Raw genomic sequence first — 16,589 nt, 5'->3', positions numbered from 1 at the left:
TTTTTTTAAGGAAAGGATTGAACTTCTGTCGGCTGATTTGAAATTAAAACTACAAAGAGCTAAAGCTCTGGTGTTCAGGGGGATACAAGAATCCCTTGCACCAGGCTCAGTTGCCAGTAATTTTAATGTGAGGCTTCAATCCATGCATACCCTCCAGCATTTCTCCAACGAAAATAGGGACGTCTGGTGCTATTTTTCTTAAAAAAAAGAAAACACCTCCCTAGTTTTCTCTGAATGGCTGCCCATCTGAGAGGTGCTGGAACTGAGTTCTAGTGAGTTCCGGCTAAAAATAAACCCTGGCCATATCCTGTTCCATACCCTCAAAAATTTCGCCAGTGCAAATAGGGACGTCCTAAGGAAAAGCAGGATATTCCGGGGGTCAAATCAGAAACTGGGGTGACTTCTGTAAATCTGGGACTGTCACTTGGAGGGTCTTGCCCATGTTAGCAAAGGAGTAAAAGCTTAGTGGAAATCAACAGGGAGGTCACCCTGAAGCAGGGAGCTCTCTGGCCTGAGTGCACCAGAGTTTTCCACACTTAGAACAGACGGCTGGTTTGGGGCATGTGACTATAAAAGCCTCTGGAATTAGAAAAGCATAGAGTAGGCAAACTAAAAGATCTTACTGATCTTTCATTTCCAGATTAGGAGGCAATGGAGGGTATGAGAGAAGAGGGCTCCCCACCCCCACAATAAGCCCTGTTGCCTCACATTGCAACACTTTGCAAGAACTAGGCTGAGCCCGTTCAGTAAAGATGATGCATATATATTTAAAAGATGCTGGACTCACTTCTGTTATCGTTTAGAAAAGCAACCCTTCTGTTTTTCCTCCCCCCCCCCTTCCAGTGAAAATGATGCTTCTTCAGAGAATGAGAGGCTTTTAAGTCGTAGTATGGACAGTGACGAAGAAGCTGCGATTGACAAGCAAGGGACGCCGGAACTGTGCTTGTTGTCTCTCGTCCATTTGGCCAGAGATAAATCTTCCACAAACAACAAATCCACTGGCGTAAGTCTCACCTGGAGTTTTGAAAAGGGCATTGGCTCAAGTGCTACTTTCCCCCGTCTGCTTGAGCTTGCTGCTCTTCCATCAGGCATTGTTGGAAAGAAGAATACACAAAATATCATTAAGTTCTGTGGCATGGCCTCAGCGAGAGCCTCCATTAGATGGTGGAGAAAGACTGTATCCAGTTTTCAATCTTACAGAGTTATTGGGACTGAAAATGAAATAGCAAACTTCAGTTCTGACTGAGCTCACATATTTCATTCATATGAAATATGAATACGTTCATTCATATTTTAGGTAGTTATTGAAAGGCAACCCCTGCATCTGTCTAGTCTGTCTAGCTCAGTCATCTCTACATGGATTGGTTGTCCAGGATTTCATCCATGGTTCTCTCCCGGCCTTACCTGGAGATGCCAGGTATTTGAACCTGAGATCTTCTACATAAAAAACAGGTGTTCTGCCAGTGAGCTACTGTCCCTTCCACATTGTCTCCATGTCCTGGAATGGTGCAAGCATAGGCAAACTCCAGATGTTTGGGACTACAATTCCCATCACCCCTAGCTAACAGGACCAGTGGTCAGGGATGATGGGAATTATAGTCCCAAACATCTGGAGGGCCGGAGTTTGCCTATGCCTGGGTTACAGCCACGTGGCTCGGGTAAAAGGGTAGCACTAAGATAAAGGGACCCCTGACCATTAGGTCCAGTCGTGGACGACTCTGGGGTTGCAGTGCTCATCTTGCTTTATTGGCCGAAGGAGCCGGCTTACAGCTTCCAGGTCATGTGGCCAGCATGACTAAGCCGCTTCTGGCGAACCAAAGCAGCGCACGGAAACGCCATTTACCTTTCCACCGGAGCGGTACCTATTTATCTACTTGCACTTTGATGTGCTTTCGAACTGCTAGGTTGGCACTAAGGGCCCTGCTAATCCCTGTCATATCTATGAGATGTTGGGATCCGTGGAGGGCTGTTGTGGGACCTTTATGAAAGAAACTGCAGCTGGCTGTGTTGCTGATATAGCAGTATTGTCTAAAAAAGTTTGCCAAAAAGCATTTATGAAACCAGTTTTTGCTCCCAGTTCTCCTAATAAGTTTCATGGCAAAGCAGACTCTTCACGCGGCCACTAACTCTCAGATGATATAACCCTCTTTCAGGAGGTGTAGGTAGAACTGCTTGATTCACCACAGATGTTTGTGCCCTACGAGTCACATGGTCTCAGGCCATGATATGCAATCGTGATATTTTATGTATTCTTCCTGCAATCTCTGGACAGTGTCTGTTCAAAGAGCAATTAAACGCTGGAACATGTAAGCAGAAACATCCAACTGATCCAAGGCAGAGGATGATCTGGTGTGAGAGTAATGCAAACTCTCCTTAAAGGGATAGTGGACATGAACAGACTCCACATCTGTTAAGACTTTTAACTCTTCTGTCACCTCAGCAGCGTACAGCATGAAAGCCTCTAATCCGGCCATTAATTTCACAGAACTAGCTTTCCTATGGAAACTTCGCGAATATAATTGAAGACGAAACGAAGATGTTTCTGTAGTGGGCTCCTGTCAAAGGAGGACACACTAAGACAGGATCGAGACTCAAACTTTGTATACTTTATTATTTCGTTTTCAACGGCCCTTGCCCTCTTCTAAGAAGTATGCAGATGTTACAAGCCTCACTAATGAATGCACATGGGGGGTGTGGCAATAGTTGTGAGATTAAGCCTACCGGCCAGGGGTGTACTACCATTTGCCAGCGCCTGGGGCAGGTGTGCTCCGCATGCACACCAACCAGAGGTGGAGTGCACTCATCCAGCACTCGCTGCCAACGATGCTGGGCAAGTACTGGAGGGTGCTCTTCAAGCTCTGCTCCACAGCTCCCGTCCCTGATAGGCAAGCGCCAGGCCGGGAGCAGAGGATGCGTGATGGGGATCTCTGCAGGGGGTGTCTGTTTTGTGCACGCCCCAGATTGTGTGCCTGGGAAAATGGCCCCCTGCTCCCCCATACTACGCCACTGCTACTGGCCTACCAATGGGATGATCTTTCTTCCCATGGGGGCCACATTATGTGAGCCTTGTGTTCACACACTTTTGGCTCATGTTCAAGATTCAGCAGCCTATTAAACAATTGCAATTATGCTCGTATTAACTTCTTTTAAAACACAAATTTTGCTATCCTGCTTGTAACGTAACTAGGGAAACAGCTATATGGGGTTTGCTATGGAAGGCCCACCCTGACTACTTGAAAACTGTATCTAGCCACACTTCTGATGTCAATTTTCACTAGACAATGCCCAGAAAAAATAAGCACGTCTCCACATCTATAAATGCTAAAAGTGGGCTTTGCCATTCCTGCAAAGACCCCACCACCGCCACCAATGAAATTCATAGGAACTGGCGTTCTGCACCTAATAACAAATCCCATTCTTTATAGGGAATCGTAGAATACACACAACTCCTCCCCCTCTGCTCATCAAACATCAGAGGATGAAGGTCCACATTAAAATAAAAATAATCTTTTATTTTCCTTAGATACAAAGCCGGCGGAAAAAGATACTTGATCTGTATGCCAACGTATGCAGCGTTGCAGAAGGTGAGTGAAAAGAAAACACATTAATTTATGGGCCCACATTATTTGCTACATAGCTTCAAGATGGCTAATATGTCACAGGCAATAGATTCAGATAAACCCAAGTCTGGAGGTGAGGTAATTTTGGAAGCAATCTGTCTGAACGGCAGAATAAAATATCACCCCGTGCTATAGTTAAGACTAGTGCTTTAGGCTGAATTCCTTTACACTTTTACCTGCGAGAAATCCCACTCAAGTCAACCAAGCTTTGAAAAGACGTATGTAGGTCCCACTGCGTGACAAAAAGCGTTGCTTGATTGCTACTTTTTTTCTTTTTAAACCCACTTTGGTTGCAAGATTCTTCAAGAACATAAGCCATAGCAAGATATTTACGGTCTGTGAGAATAAACTTACAGCCACATATGCATTTTTCTTTCCAGAAGCGTTTGCATCTGTTCCACCCCCACCCCTGCCTTTTCTTTTTACCTCAGAAGATGTGTTTGGAAAATTCTCTTGTTTTTGACCTCAGGATAAGACGGGGAAAGTGGTAGGCCTCACCAGGAATTTCACCCTTTCCTTGAAATATGTATCGGCCCTGAGGTGACAATAATATTTTTTTTAAAAAAAGAGGTTCTCTTTGTTGGGGGTTCCAGTGCTCATCGATAGACACTTTTTGCTTTTAATGAAAACTGGAAGTTTCAACCTCTCCTGTAGGCAGTGCCAGATTTACGTATAAGCTAAACAAGCTATAGCTTAGGGCCCCACTCTCTTGGGGGCCCCCAAAAAAATTAAAGGAAAAAACTATTAATTGTATTTCACTTCAACAATTATTTTGATAAAATACATATTTTGTTATACGCAAATGGCTTTAGATACCTTTTAGGTCCATGCATTACCATATAGCATATATTCAACACAAAAAACAGTGACAATTTGTTGTTGACAAAGGACAGATGGACATATAAAGGGCCCCATTACCTTCAGTAGCTTAGAGCCTCATCAAACCTAAATCCGGCCTTGCCTGTAGGCATAAGACCTCCCAATAAAATTTTTCAGTCTCACATTAATGTTGGCTGTCAGCTTATGCCAGGAAGATGGGGAAAGGAAACAGCAGCAAAACAAGGAAGGGGAAAGTTCTGGATTAATTGATCTCTACAATTCTATGATCCGATGAAAAGCATTGCGAGTACACATTAATGCTAATAAAGTAATATTCTGAATATGGAGAACCTATGGCCCTCTAAATGTTGTTGGGCTACAACTCCCATCATCTCTGACCGTGGGCCAAGCTGGCTGGGGCTGATGGAAGTTGGAGTCCATCACCTTCTGGAAGGCCACAGGTTCCTCAGCCCTGCCCGGAAGAGGCACTACATGTCAAACATGGGGAAGAGAGCTCAGTAAACGTGACCCTCTAAACTTTCTTTTTAGGCCTCAGTCCCACAGAGCTCCCGTTCGATTGTCTGGAGAAGACCAGCAGGATGCTCAGCTCCACGTACAACACCGAGAAAGCCATTGTGAAGACCTGGCGCCACCTCGCCGAGAGCTTTGGACTGAAGCGTGACGAAATAGGTGGCATGACCGATGGCATGCAGCTCTTCGACCGCATCAGCACAGCAGGCTACAGCATTCCAGAACTGCTGACAAAACTAGTGCAGATTGAGAGGCTAGATGCCGTGGAGTCCCTTTGTGCAGATATCTTGGAGTGGGCCCAAGTGATACCTAAACCTGATCCGGTGGCGGCCTCGTGACATGTGTTTCAGTCACCTTCATTTCAAAACAATTTATGTGGATACCGATTCCAAGAGCAATGGAACTCATTAGGGAATGGAATCTGAAAAAGCATGGACGGCCTTCAGATCTCAGTAGCATTTTCCGTTGTTCCAAGTATAAAACGAGCCAAGGATTACTGGTTCATCATAAAAGAAATGAAAGAAGCACAGGCTGAAGACTTCTTGAATGAGGCTGACTTGGCCTGTGAAGAGGATATTGCTGTTCACTTCAAACTCCTTTTACAAGCAGAAATACAGATCAGCCTGCCAGTATCATTGCAGGCTCTGAAGAAATCTGATGTAATCGTTATGGTTTAATTTTGTCTCAGTCTTCCGCAATTAGTAACTACTATCAGATATAGTGTTGCCTGATACAGATAATGCGAATGTCAATTCTATTACATCTAGCGTTTAACCAAATGTGTTTTCTCTCAAATAACATTAAGGATTAACCAATTTTTTTTTTTTAAAAAAAAAATCACATGTGTGAGACTTTATTGGCATAAATTAGTTGGATTATGTGTGTTGAAATTAGACCAAGTAGATGGCAATAGTTCAGTTAATTCAAAATTTCTGCATATGCTGAAGTCTTGCCACATGTGTTCCACACAGACATTTCAGAAATATCGTCACATATACTAATGGAAATATATGCCAATTATAAAATTAGCAGAATTTATTTATGAATATGTTCATAAACATACATTAAGTACAAATATTATTTTGACCATCTTTTATGCTACAGAAGGAAAAAAATTGACCTAAGCATAGAAGTATATGGTGACATTTATTCTATCTTCAACTAGATCACAACCGAGGTAGGAAATATTAATGCCTCAGTCAATGCTATTCATTTATTTGTTCAAGTCGTTTTTAGATTTAATGAAATTCTTTACCATCGCAACCCTTTTGGAGAGGGTATTTTGAAATGCTACTTCTATATTGGAGAGGGTATTTTGAAATGCTACTTCTGTATTGGCTACAACTGTTATGATTTCAAGGCACTGGCTAATCAGATTGATACTGATGGACAGGTTTCTCTGAAAGACCACAGTCTGGTTCATTTTCATGGTTTGTCATTACAAGAATGAGTCTGTGTGACCCTCATTGCTCCTGCTCCCCCTCCCCTGCCCCAAGGCATGAAGAGACCGAAATCTCTTGCTTTTGAACTAACCACAGTTCATTGTTCTGCCTGAACTCTGGGACCTATTGTTCATTCTAATCTTGATGAATACAAACCAGAATATCAAACTGTGGTTTGGTGCTGGTTTGTTTTAATGACCCGTGTCCCTTGAATTCAGATAGATGTAGCAAAGAACTTTGGTTACTCTAAAAATAGGTGATTTATCTCTTTCTGCAATTGGAGAGAGGAGAAGAAGATGGAATAGGGAGCACATGATGAGCCACTGTTTGTCATTGAAGTGGGTCAACATGTTCGCTGTTATCAGAATTTCCCAGTATGTGTCAATGTGCAGAGGAATTTTGGACGTGTATTTGAGTGTGCTCTCAGTTCATATGGGGCAATAGTGAGATCCAACAGTGTGACCAGTGCTCAACGTGAACTAAAAGCACTGGAGAATATATTTCAGAATCCTTTGGGATTCTATTGCAGATATCTGAAGCTTCTTAGAAGGGGTCAATGTGAACCGTATTAAGGTGATAATTAAATAACTACTTACAAAAGTTAGGGTGAGGTGTGGTCTCACCATTGAAATTGCCCCATTCAATGTAATAGATGTTTAAAATAAGCAATATGTTTTTTTTTCTCATTTGAGAAGTAGAAAAGAAACAACACATTTCTAAAGATCAATACATTTTTCATTTAAAAAAATGGCTTTATGAAATGATCACAAGAACTACCTAATGTTACTGGCAGGCTGTCCATGAGCAGGTAGTTTGGCCTAGGGCTCAGATAAGGGCTATCTCCTCTCAAGCAAATCCTTATTTTTCTTGGCATGGGGCTCCTCGTGAACTCATAATTACAGAGTCCAGGAGCCAGGGGCAGTTTAATTAGCAAGTTTATTAATTTATTGTTCAGTTCTCCACAAAGTGCTGTGTTGAAAGAATTCAGTAAGTTATTATTATTATTAAAAGAAACACCATGTCTTAAAAAGCAATGTTTTTTTAATTACAAGTTGCATGACTGAGCAAAAGCGATATAAAGCGATAACTCATATTCTTTAAAATTATAACCAGCCCTGCCCCCTGCCTCTTTAGCTGCAAACAAATGGCAGTCGAAAGACTCCACTCTAATGGGTTCAATGTGATGAATATTTAACATTGTCATTTAGTTTTCCCATGTGTGGTACCCAATTTGTTAGCCTGTGAGCTTTGGATTTCTAACTATATTTTACTATCTCCGAAATGTCCTTTCCCCTCTGAATAATGATGAAGAATACCTTGTGTAATTAATTTGCAAATGCATACTTTGATTATAGTTCATTCCTCCCTGCCCAGTGCAGCTCCCTGTAGCTTTTAGACATTCTACCACATAAAGAGAAGCCCCACTCACCCACAACTATCACCTTGAGTCAGTAGCTCTGAAACGATGCAACATGGTCTTGATCAGACATCTGCAATAGAATCCCAAGGGATTCTGAACTACATTCTCCAGTGCTGTCTTAGTTCATGTTGAGCACTGGTCAGACTGTTGGATCTCGCCATTTCCCCATGTTTTTGGACTGCAGTTCCCATCATCCCTGACTAGCTAGCTAGCTAGAGTCCTGCTAGCTAAGGATGTTGGGAGTTGTAGTCCAACAACAGCTGGAGACCCGAGTTAAGGAAACCCTGGTCTGGAGTCTAGTGCACAGGTTTAGCTTTCAGTTGTAAAGCTCAGAGGAACGCTATTATTTTACAACTTAGAAAGGTCGTCTGCTTTGGTTATTCTTCAACCTACTTCACAAAAAAAGTACAGTAATTATTTCCCACCTCCCTCAAAGCTTTGGGAACAATAGGGCCTTGTGCAGTCCTAGCATGAACACAGGCCTGGTTCAGATTATTTCATTTTGCATACAAAAATTGTTTTCTTGTATTAAACCTGCACCCCCTCCCATAAATAAAAGAGTCGGAGGGGGGGGGGGAAACGAAGACTAATTCTGCACTTCTGCCAAAATGTTTCTATTGTAGCAATTTTGTATATATAACTTATTATCGTTGTACATTATGCAAAAAATAAATAAGGTATTAAGATAAAGCAATGCTACATGTGTGGTGATAATTTTTTTTAAAGAAGCTTATACAGTTTACTTTTTATATTCACATCGCTTCTCACCTTCTCCTCCAGGACTATGAACCAATTTCAAACTCGTATATTTATTTTATTTTAAGTAACCTAACCTAAACTTTCCCTTTTGAACAGCAAATCCTTCTAAAAGCCATCAGAGAAGTGCTCCAAGGACCTTCCTCTCTGCAGAAATACACCACCTCAGAGCAGTATTCTGTTTCCTCCTTTCTTCCATCACTGCAACATGGGCAGCTATATTGTTGCTAACCAATGCTGATGGCCCTTCCCATTTTTAATTTTGTCCATGTTTTTCATGATTCTTAATGCTGGATCTATTTACCATGTGAACATAATAAAACAGGCCGGCCATGTTCTGTTGCCCCCGATGTTTCTGCCCTGAATCCTGGATGAAGATTCGTGCTGCCAGTAACAGCACCCAGGCATTTGGTACCAGTTTACTTAAGCAAACTTAAGGGTTTGCTTCTAGGGGGTCGGAAGCACAACAGCAGACTGACAACCTCCACTTATAAAACATTTTACATGTGCATAAAACGCATCATGCCGCTTGAGCCATCACTATTATCAGGCAGGGCTCCCTCCATTCCTTCTGTTCTGTGAAGGAAGCCATTCCAAAAGAATTGAGGAGCTTTGGGCTCATGCAAAGTGACTTAAATGCCTCCATAGGTCCTCTAATATCTCCTTATAGACCTCATTTGTCTAAAAGAAGGGGGAAATGTTCACATATTTGCTGGGCCACACTGAAAGCGAGGTGTACCTCCTTATACAGACAAGAGGTATACTATTCACATCTTACCAGGCACCAGACTTTTCAACAGATTAATCTAATTCTTTGTCATTGTTCTGTTCCTGGGGGGTGTTTTTAAAGGAAAAGCACCAATTAAATAAACTCCCATTCTGCCAGTCGGTAAGTTGCCATGCCTACATCATAAAGAGAGCGGGTTATTTTATTAATGAAATAACCATTGGGAAAGGTGCCCACTTCCTTTGCGGCTGTCTCCGCTTGAGAGAAGTGGATCTTCCCATTATGTATTTATCTCTAATCACCAAACTCCTGTGAAATGAGGAGGATGTTTAATGAGCCTTCGTTGGCTCGAAACAAACTAACTTTTCTTTGAATATATTCCATACAGCTTTCTAAATCTCTCCTCGGGAACAAAATAGCTTCCCACCCCCCACCCCCCGCTCCCATCCAGTTGATTTTTATCTTAGCCCACACACAGTGGGACTGGGATACATATTTCTGAGACATCAAATTCTAAATCCAGGCACATCTGCTCCTACTGGATTTAACTAAACCAAAGAAAGTTCCTAAAATGAACATTATTCATGCCTCAGATGTTTCCCCCAAGAAACAGTAGAAGGCATGTGTCTTCTACTAACATAACATGAAGCTTACATGTTAAATGTTTTCTTGAGCGATAAATCTACTTTTAATCTGAATAACATGTCATCCAGACATACTTGTACTGAAGCCCTGAAGAAGATAGTAGAGTGGTACCTTGGTTTAAGAACAGCTTAGTTTATGAACCACTTGGATTAAGAACACTGCTAACCCAGAAGTAGGTGTTTTGGTTTGTGAACTTTGCCTTGGAATAAGAACATGTTTCACTGCCTGTTGAGTGTGTTCCATTTGTCAATTGAATCCCCTCGCTGCTATGGGAAAGCACGCCTCGGTTTAAGAATGCTTTGGTTTAAGAACGGACTTCCGGAACGGATTAAGGTTGTAAACCAAGGTTTACCAAGACCTCATTTGCCTAAAAGGGGGAAGTATTTAACGTAGGAAGTATCTCTCAGTGCCCTGTATATGTCCAAAACTGTGAACTCTGGCAACTATCAGTTGTCATTTTTGTGCCTTTGACGCCCAGAGCTGCAATCCTAACTCCACATACCTGGAAGTAATCCTACTGAATCCAACAGGACTTACTTATGAGTAGGCATGGTTTGGATAGCACTGTTATGTTTTAATGGAAACTGAAATCAGAGAAGAGACACTAAAAGTATGTTACACGTATTTCCCAGTTCTTGATTTGGACCTCTTTAGTTTTCTGGGCACAAATCAGGTATTGGCTTGGACTAATAAAGATCCAAGGCTGAGATTCAAAGTGTCAGAATTAATGGATGTTCCCACAATAATACTGGCATTCTAAGTACCTCCATTATGGATAGTAGACAAGGAGGAAAACTCTTCTGCATGTGATAACTGGAGATTTTTTTTAGGGAGGGGGCTCACAAGGTAGCCTGTTTCTCCAAGCACAGTTCACTACACAAAGAAAATGAGGTATTAAGGAAAAGGGCTCTAGCCCAGCTTGTTCCTTAATATATTCACATTCTATGCGTAGAGAACTGATTCATTATGGAAGAGTATTCAGTCCTCTGAGCCCCGCAGGTGTAGCCTGAAATGCTGCTGTCCAAAGAGCAGCAAATGGTTCCCTCATCTCGCTGCCACAAATTTGGAGGAAAAACTATCAGCATGTTCCACGTAACTCACCAAAATGTTAGAAACTACCTGCCCAGGCAGACTCTGAATAGAAGATGAAAGGATCTGCACAAGATCGTCAGTTTCCTGAACAAATCAAATCCTAAGGGTGAAAAAGCCTGCTCAGCTTATAAAGGCTACACTTGTGACAGCTATGAATTACTGAGTTTTGCTCACAGCTCTTCTTTAATTTGATCTGATAAATTAAACCATACAGAACAGTGACATCCATTGTGAATGAAAGTTCTAAAAGGGGAGGGGGGTTGCTATCGCCAAGGGCATTTCTTAAGTTTCAGTTAAATGCATCTGCTAAAACGTTTTCCATTAATTTATGGTTAAAAACACACACACCACAGAATGCATTTAAGAAAAACTAAAGCATACCTAAAAGAGGAATTGCTATGAAACTATGAAAGGACATATCTGAAGGCTGGTGATTCTTCCTGTACAGGTTCCAGAATGAGCAGTGCTCTCGAGCAAACTCTTCAAATCCCCTGATGACAAAATTTATTGACTTTTTAAATATATATATATAAATATATATACTTCTGTTCAGGACACACACACGGACACACACACACACACACACACACACATATATATATAATTTTCAACATAACATAAATTAATACTAATTAATTCTGAACTCCCACCCCCACCCAGTTTCCAATGTCTTCCCTTTGTTTCCTTACACAAGATGTGTAAGGAGACAAAATACATTGACCTAAATAACATACCTGAGAAATCTGATGGGGGGGAGGGGATTGAATTCTGATTTACCAAAAAAAAAAAATTTTTTTTTAAAGTAAACTATTTTATTACAGGTATATTTTTATACCTACAGCATATATTTTAGAGGATAGAGTAACTGCAAATACGGATGAAAGATCTTTTAACGTAGAAAGTATCTCTCAGTGGCACAACCACCTATTCATAACCCGGAGCTGCCATATTTTGCTGCTACTCAAAGCCAGATCCTGTACAGCGCCAGGTTTTCGGAAGGCTTTGGGAAATATTCTCTTGGAAGGAGCCCTTCACGTGTGGCCTCCCTCCTTGTCGTAACTCATTTCATTTCCCAGAGAGAGAAAATCATGCAGAGGTTTCTGTTTCCCCTCAGTGTCCCTACTTGCTGAGAGCCAGTGTGGTGTAGTGGTTAAGAGCGGTGGACTCGTAATCTGGTGAACAGGGTTCGCTTCCCCGCTCCTCCACCTGCAGCTGCTGGGTGACCTTGGGCCAGTCACACTTCTCTGAAGTCTCTCAGCCCCACTCACCTCACAGAGTGTTTGTTGTGGGGGAGGAAGGGAAAGGAGAATGTTAGCCGCTTTGAGACTCCCTAGGGTAGGGATAAAGCGGGATATCAAATCCAAACTCCTCCTCCTCTTCTCTTCCTTGCTTGAAGAAAGCAGGTGGCTATGCAGCAACAGCAAGGTGGCTACGAGGCTCCATGAATTGTCACTGGGTTGCATATAATGAGGCATGGACACCTGCTGCTGCCCCTCATGCTATACCACAGGGAAGTGAAACCTGTGACCCTCCTGATATTACTGGACTACAGCTGGACCATTAAGCCATGGTAGCTGGAATTGAAGGGAGTTGTACACCCACCCTTGATGTAGTTTTAGAAATACTGTTACAGGCTTGCTTGAAAAAAATAAAAATACATCCCATTCATTTGGGAATCAAAGAAACTTCTGTTCAGGACACAACCACAAATGGCCCTGCAGCAACTTGTTTTGAGCAGGACACCAGTTCCTTCTTATCAGATGCCCTTGCTGCTCCTTTTGAAGCAGTGCCATTAATGATCAGCAAGCACTTTAAAGCACTGAAACACAATCCAGAAAACAAGAGCACATAAAAGCCTTTTTGTGTGTGTGTGTTTTTTTACATCATCTGCTCTTGTTTTCACCTGCCCCACCACTCTCAAACAGGAAACAAAATTGCAAGGGAGGAAAATTGCGTTTCAAAGACTGCCACCTTACTCTTAAACATTGGCTAATGCCTGCAATGTTAAGCGAAACATGGATGCAATGTTACTGTGATTTATTTCATATTTCATGGAACTCATATACTTGCCCTGAACCCCTGGCCTACCTGGCGGTGAGTCAGGAAGTCTAGTCCCAAGTTCAAAGTCCAGGGTCAATCCAAGTAAGCAAAGTCTGAAGTCCGGCAGTCAGGATACAGTTCAGAGTCAAACCCAAAGCACAGTCCCATAGAAGTTCAGGATTATTGAAGCCAAAGTCGATCAACATGGGCAGACACAGCCCCTCAGCTCTGCTTCCCTTTTGTGCTCTGCATGCTGATTGCAGTATCTGGGCTTAATGAGGTATATAACCCTCACCTGTTCTGAGCCTACTTCAGCTGAAGAATCACAACCTTCTTCCAGAGCTAGCGAGCCTCACCTGGCCAGCTAAGGAGCTGGGCTGTGGGACCTTGCCTGCCTCAGCTTCCTAGAGCTCCCCTACCACTCCTCCCTATGCCTCAGAGCCCACTGTTTTTATCGAGACAGGGGTTCCTCCGGCTCTGGGCCCTGCTGCCATCCTCTGTCCCTCTGTGAGTACTTCCTTCCCCATCTCCTGCTTGCCCCAGTGTGTCTCAGCTACACCCCTCACCGGGATACTCTTCCTCCTCTCCATCGTCCTGCCAGTTCATGACATCGCTGCTTGGTTGTAAGAACAAAACTTCAATGCAGTTTACAAAACGCAGCTGCAGATTTGCCGCCTGCTAAGTGTTCATAAACACTTAAACTAAGTGTTCATTTTTCCTTTTGTTGTTTGTTGTCCAGCAAACTGGATGTTCTAAGACACAGTGCCCCCTTAAAGACCTTTGCCCAGAACAAGGTAGTATTGAAATGGGTCAGCAGCAAGAGGACAAGGTTTGATGGGGAGGAGCTGGAACCAAGAGAAATGAAGATGCCAGACAGGACCTCTTACCTCTCAGATCACCACTCCATCAAACTGAGAGGCAAAGGAACAGAGCTTAAGTCTCTCTCTTTCAACCCCATGTGACAAATTGTTCAGGCACTTGTCTAGTTTAGTCATCATATACTGTACATACAAGATCTCCACTTCTCTCGCATTCCACTATACTGGAGAGAACTGGAAAGAGTAAAGGATCTACACACACGAGTGTTTCCCAAACTTGGGTCTCCATCTGGTTTTGGACCACAATTCCCATCATCTCTGACTACAAGTCCTGCTAGCTAGGGATGATGGGAGTTGTAGTCCAACAAACAGCTGGAGACCCAAGCTTGGGAAACCCTGATCTACAGAGGGGATAGAGTTGCCACCCCTTCCCTACAACGTTTTTTCTTTCTTGTGTTGGTTTCACGAGTTTACCAAATTCATTATAGGTGGTCTTCTTTTCTTTTGTGGGAGGTACATTAATGCAAATTACAAAGCTTACTGGCCTGCTTCAATAACTCGCTCTGCCTGCTACTGCTGGCCTCAAGTGTGCTCCCCAACCAGCACTGCTGTGTATTGATGGGTATTTCTTCCCTGAGCAGAAACAGGGGGGTGGAGAGGGTGAAAGCTAGGGATAAAGAAAGGGAAGGAAATGGAAGCAGGGAGTCTGCTACCCCGCTTATCAAATTAACATGTGCTTCTATAAAAGCTAACATTTGGTTCCCTTTCTTCAAATTACAACTTGCTTTTATGTGCACGCAAATGAGGATTGTATGTAATAGGCATGCACAGTAGGCAAAGTCATAAACATGTGGTAAAAAGCCACCCGTGCTACAGCTTTTCAACCAAATACTTTAATCACAAATATAGTCAAACTCCAGCCACATAACTGCGTGGAACTGTTGCTCTTTGTCGCAAGCTGTATGTTTGCAATATAGGAAAACCATGCCTGCGCACCTCTGCTTTAGACCGTGGGTGGCGTAATTAACTTGTGCTCATAATGAAGGCCACCAGTCTCATAAAATGTAAGGGAATGGAAACATTTAGCTGTGAGCACACAAAGTAATTGTTACCCACAAAAGTTACCCACGAGCTTTTAACGTGGAAAACCGAAGCACTTGAATAAGCAAACGCCTCCACCTAAAGGTAACAATCCCATAAAGGCCTCTGCAGAGTGGCTGGACCTATTGAGTTGATAGCAAACGGCAACTTTTTTTTTGCAACGGGAAGATGGCAGTGATCCAGCCTTGCTTTAGTGACATACCAGGGTAAAGGTCCTTCCTTGCATTTCCCCAGACCAGTTTGCCAGCTAAGCATGGCCCAACAGAACTGTCAAAAGGAGTGAAACCAGCTGACCAGCGCCAAAAGGGCAGGCAGCAAGCTCTTGGAGAAGGAAAATATTTACCCATCTGCCACTCACCCTCTTACTGGCATCACCAGCTTGCCAAAGGGAAGTCATCTGGGGTACAGAATCACTAGGAAGCTGTGCATGCAGGCTAATCATTGCTAGCCAAGCCAGTATCTTCCCCTGTAATCTCTTCTTTGCCCCAAGGGAGACAAAGGTATACCCACCTTCCTTATAATAATTTGCTTTGAGAAACTAAGGTGCTGGTTTCTACTTCTTTTTTTTGTCAAGGCTCCTGGCACAGCCATTGCCAAAGAAACAGGGTATAGAGGGGTGACTTTAATATCTTGTTCCTGGCAGGAATCTTGTTGTGAGGTTTCATGGACAATTTAAGCAGGTGCTCAAATATTTATTTCCTTATTTCCAGTTAGGATAGTACACACATTTTTTTAAAAAGGAAAGTGCTTGTGTATGTGAAACCTGTACTGTCTACGCGCCCTCTCTCTCTCTCTCATATGAGATAGTGAACAAGTGGGTTGTGCAAGGAAATTAATCAAGAGTTTCATCCTCCCCACTGAATTAAGTAAGACTTACTTCTGTGTAGACATATTTAGCATTGCAGCCTTCATAGTCAAATAAGGTATGAACCCAAAGGGGGAAGGGGGGGTGGCTTACTTTTAGTATGAAGTGAAACTGAAAAGCAATTTCTTTTTGTTGAAGAATTAGGTTCTCGGTGTAGTTTAATTTTGTGGACTTCTTTTTAATCTTAAAATGCCGAATACAAATAGAGCACTCCAGAATAGTCATGTATCAGTAAGGCACAGTAATAGCCAATAGATACATATAAAAGTGACAAGCAACTATGCCTTTGAACTCTGAGTTACCAAACATATAGAAGGCATCAGTCAAAGTGCAAATCAGTGCCAAGCTTGACTTCAGTAACTGAAATCCCCCCAATACAGAAATTAGCAAACCCAACATTTTAAAAATTCCTGTACAAAAGGAACTATATTTCTACAAGAGGATAACTCACTGGTGTGACTTTGAAGATGGGATCAGGGCATTCTCTACTATAGCAGGTGGTGCACAAGTCAGCCATGTCTGAGTTCTGTGTGGTTATGAAGTTCTGTCTTAAGGGTGGGGAACTTGTGATCCTCCAGATAAAGTTGGGACTCCGAACTTCCATCAACTTCCCCATCCCAGTTTACTGAAAGAAGTGTCAGGCAGCTGGAAAGCAGGTCAGAGACCAAAGATGCTTCTAGATTTACCAACACCACTCAAAGGCTTTCTTTCTC

General features: G+C 42.6%; 1 protein-coding gene across 3 annotated transcripts in view; it reads left to right on the top strand.

Moving 5' to 3' along the window:
• The window catches only part of EDAR (ectodysplasin A receptor), a 77,017-nt gene extending 69,871 nt beyond the window's left edge, over positions 1 to 7,146 (top strand). For all 3 annotated transcript variants that reach the window (XM_081858210.1, XM_081858209.1, XM_081858211.1), the window contains 3 exons: positions 844 to 1,003; positions 3,524 to 3,584; positions 4,989 to 7,146. In XM_081858210.1, the coding sequence (XP_081714336.1) occupies positions 844 to 1,003; positions 3,524 to 3,584; positions 4,989 to 5,308 (541 nt within the window). In that variant the 3' untranslated portion in view covers positions 5,309 to 7,146. The remainder of the gene's footprint in view (positions 1 to 843; positions 1,004 to 3,523; positions 3,585 to 4,988) is intronic.
• The last annotated feature ends 9,443 nt before the right edge of the window (positions 7,147 to 16,589 follow it).

This window comes from Podarcis erhardii (genome assembly GCF_964252035.2).
Source record: "Podarcis erhardii genome assembly, chromosome: 4".
NCBI classification, from domain to species: Eukaryota; Metazoa; Chordata; class Lepidosauria; order Squamata; family Lacertidae; genus Podarcis; species Podarcis erhardii.
Note: the sequence above shows the minus strand (reverse complement) of the source record. Positions and strands in the feature narration are given on the sequence as shown.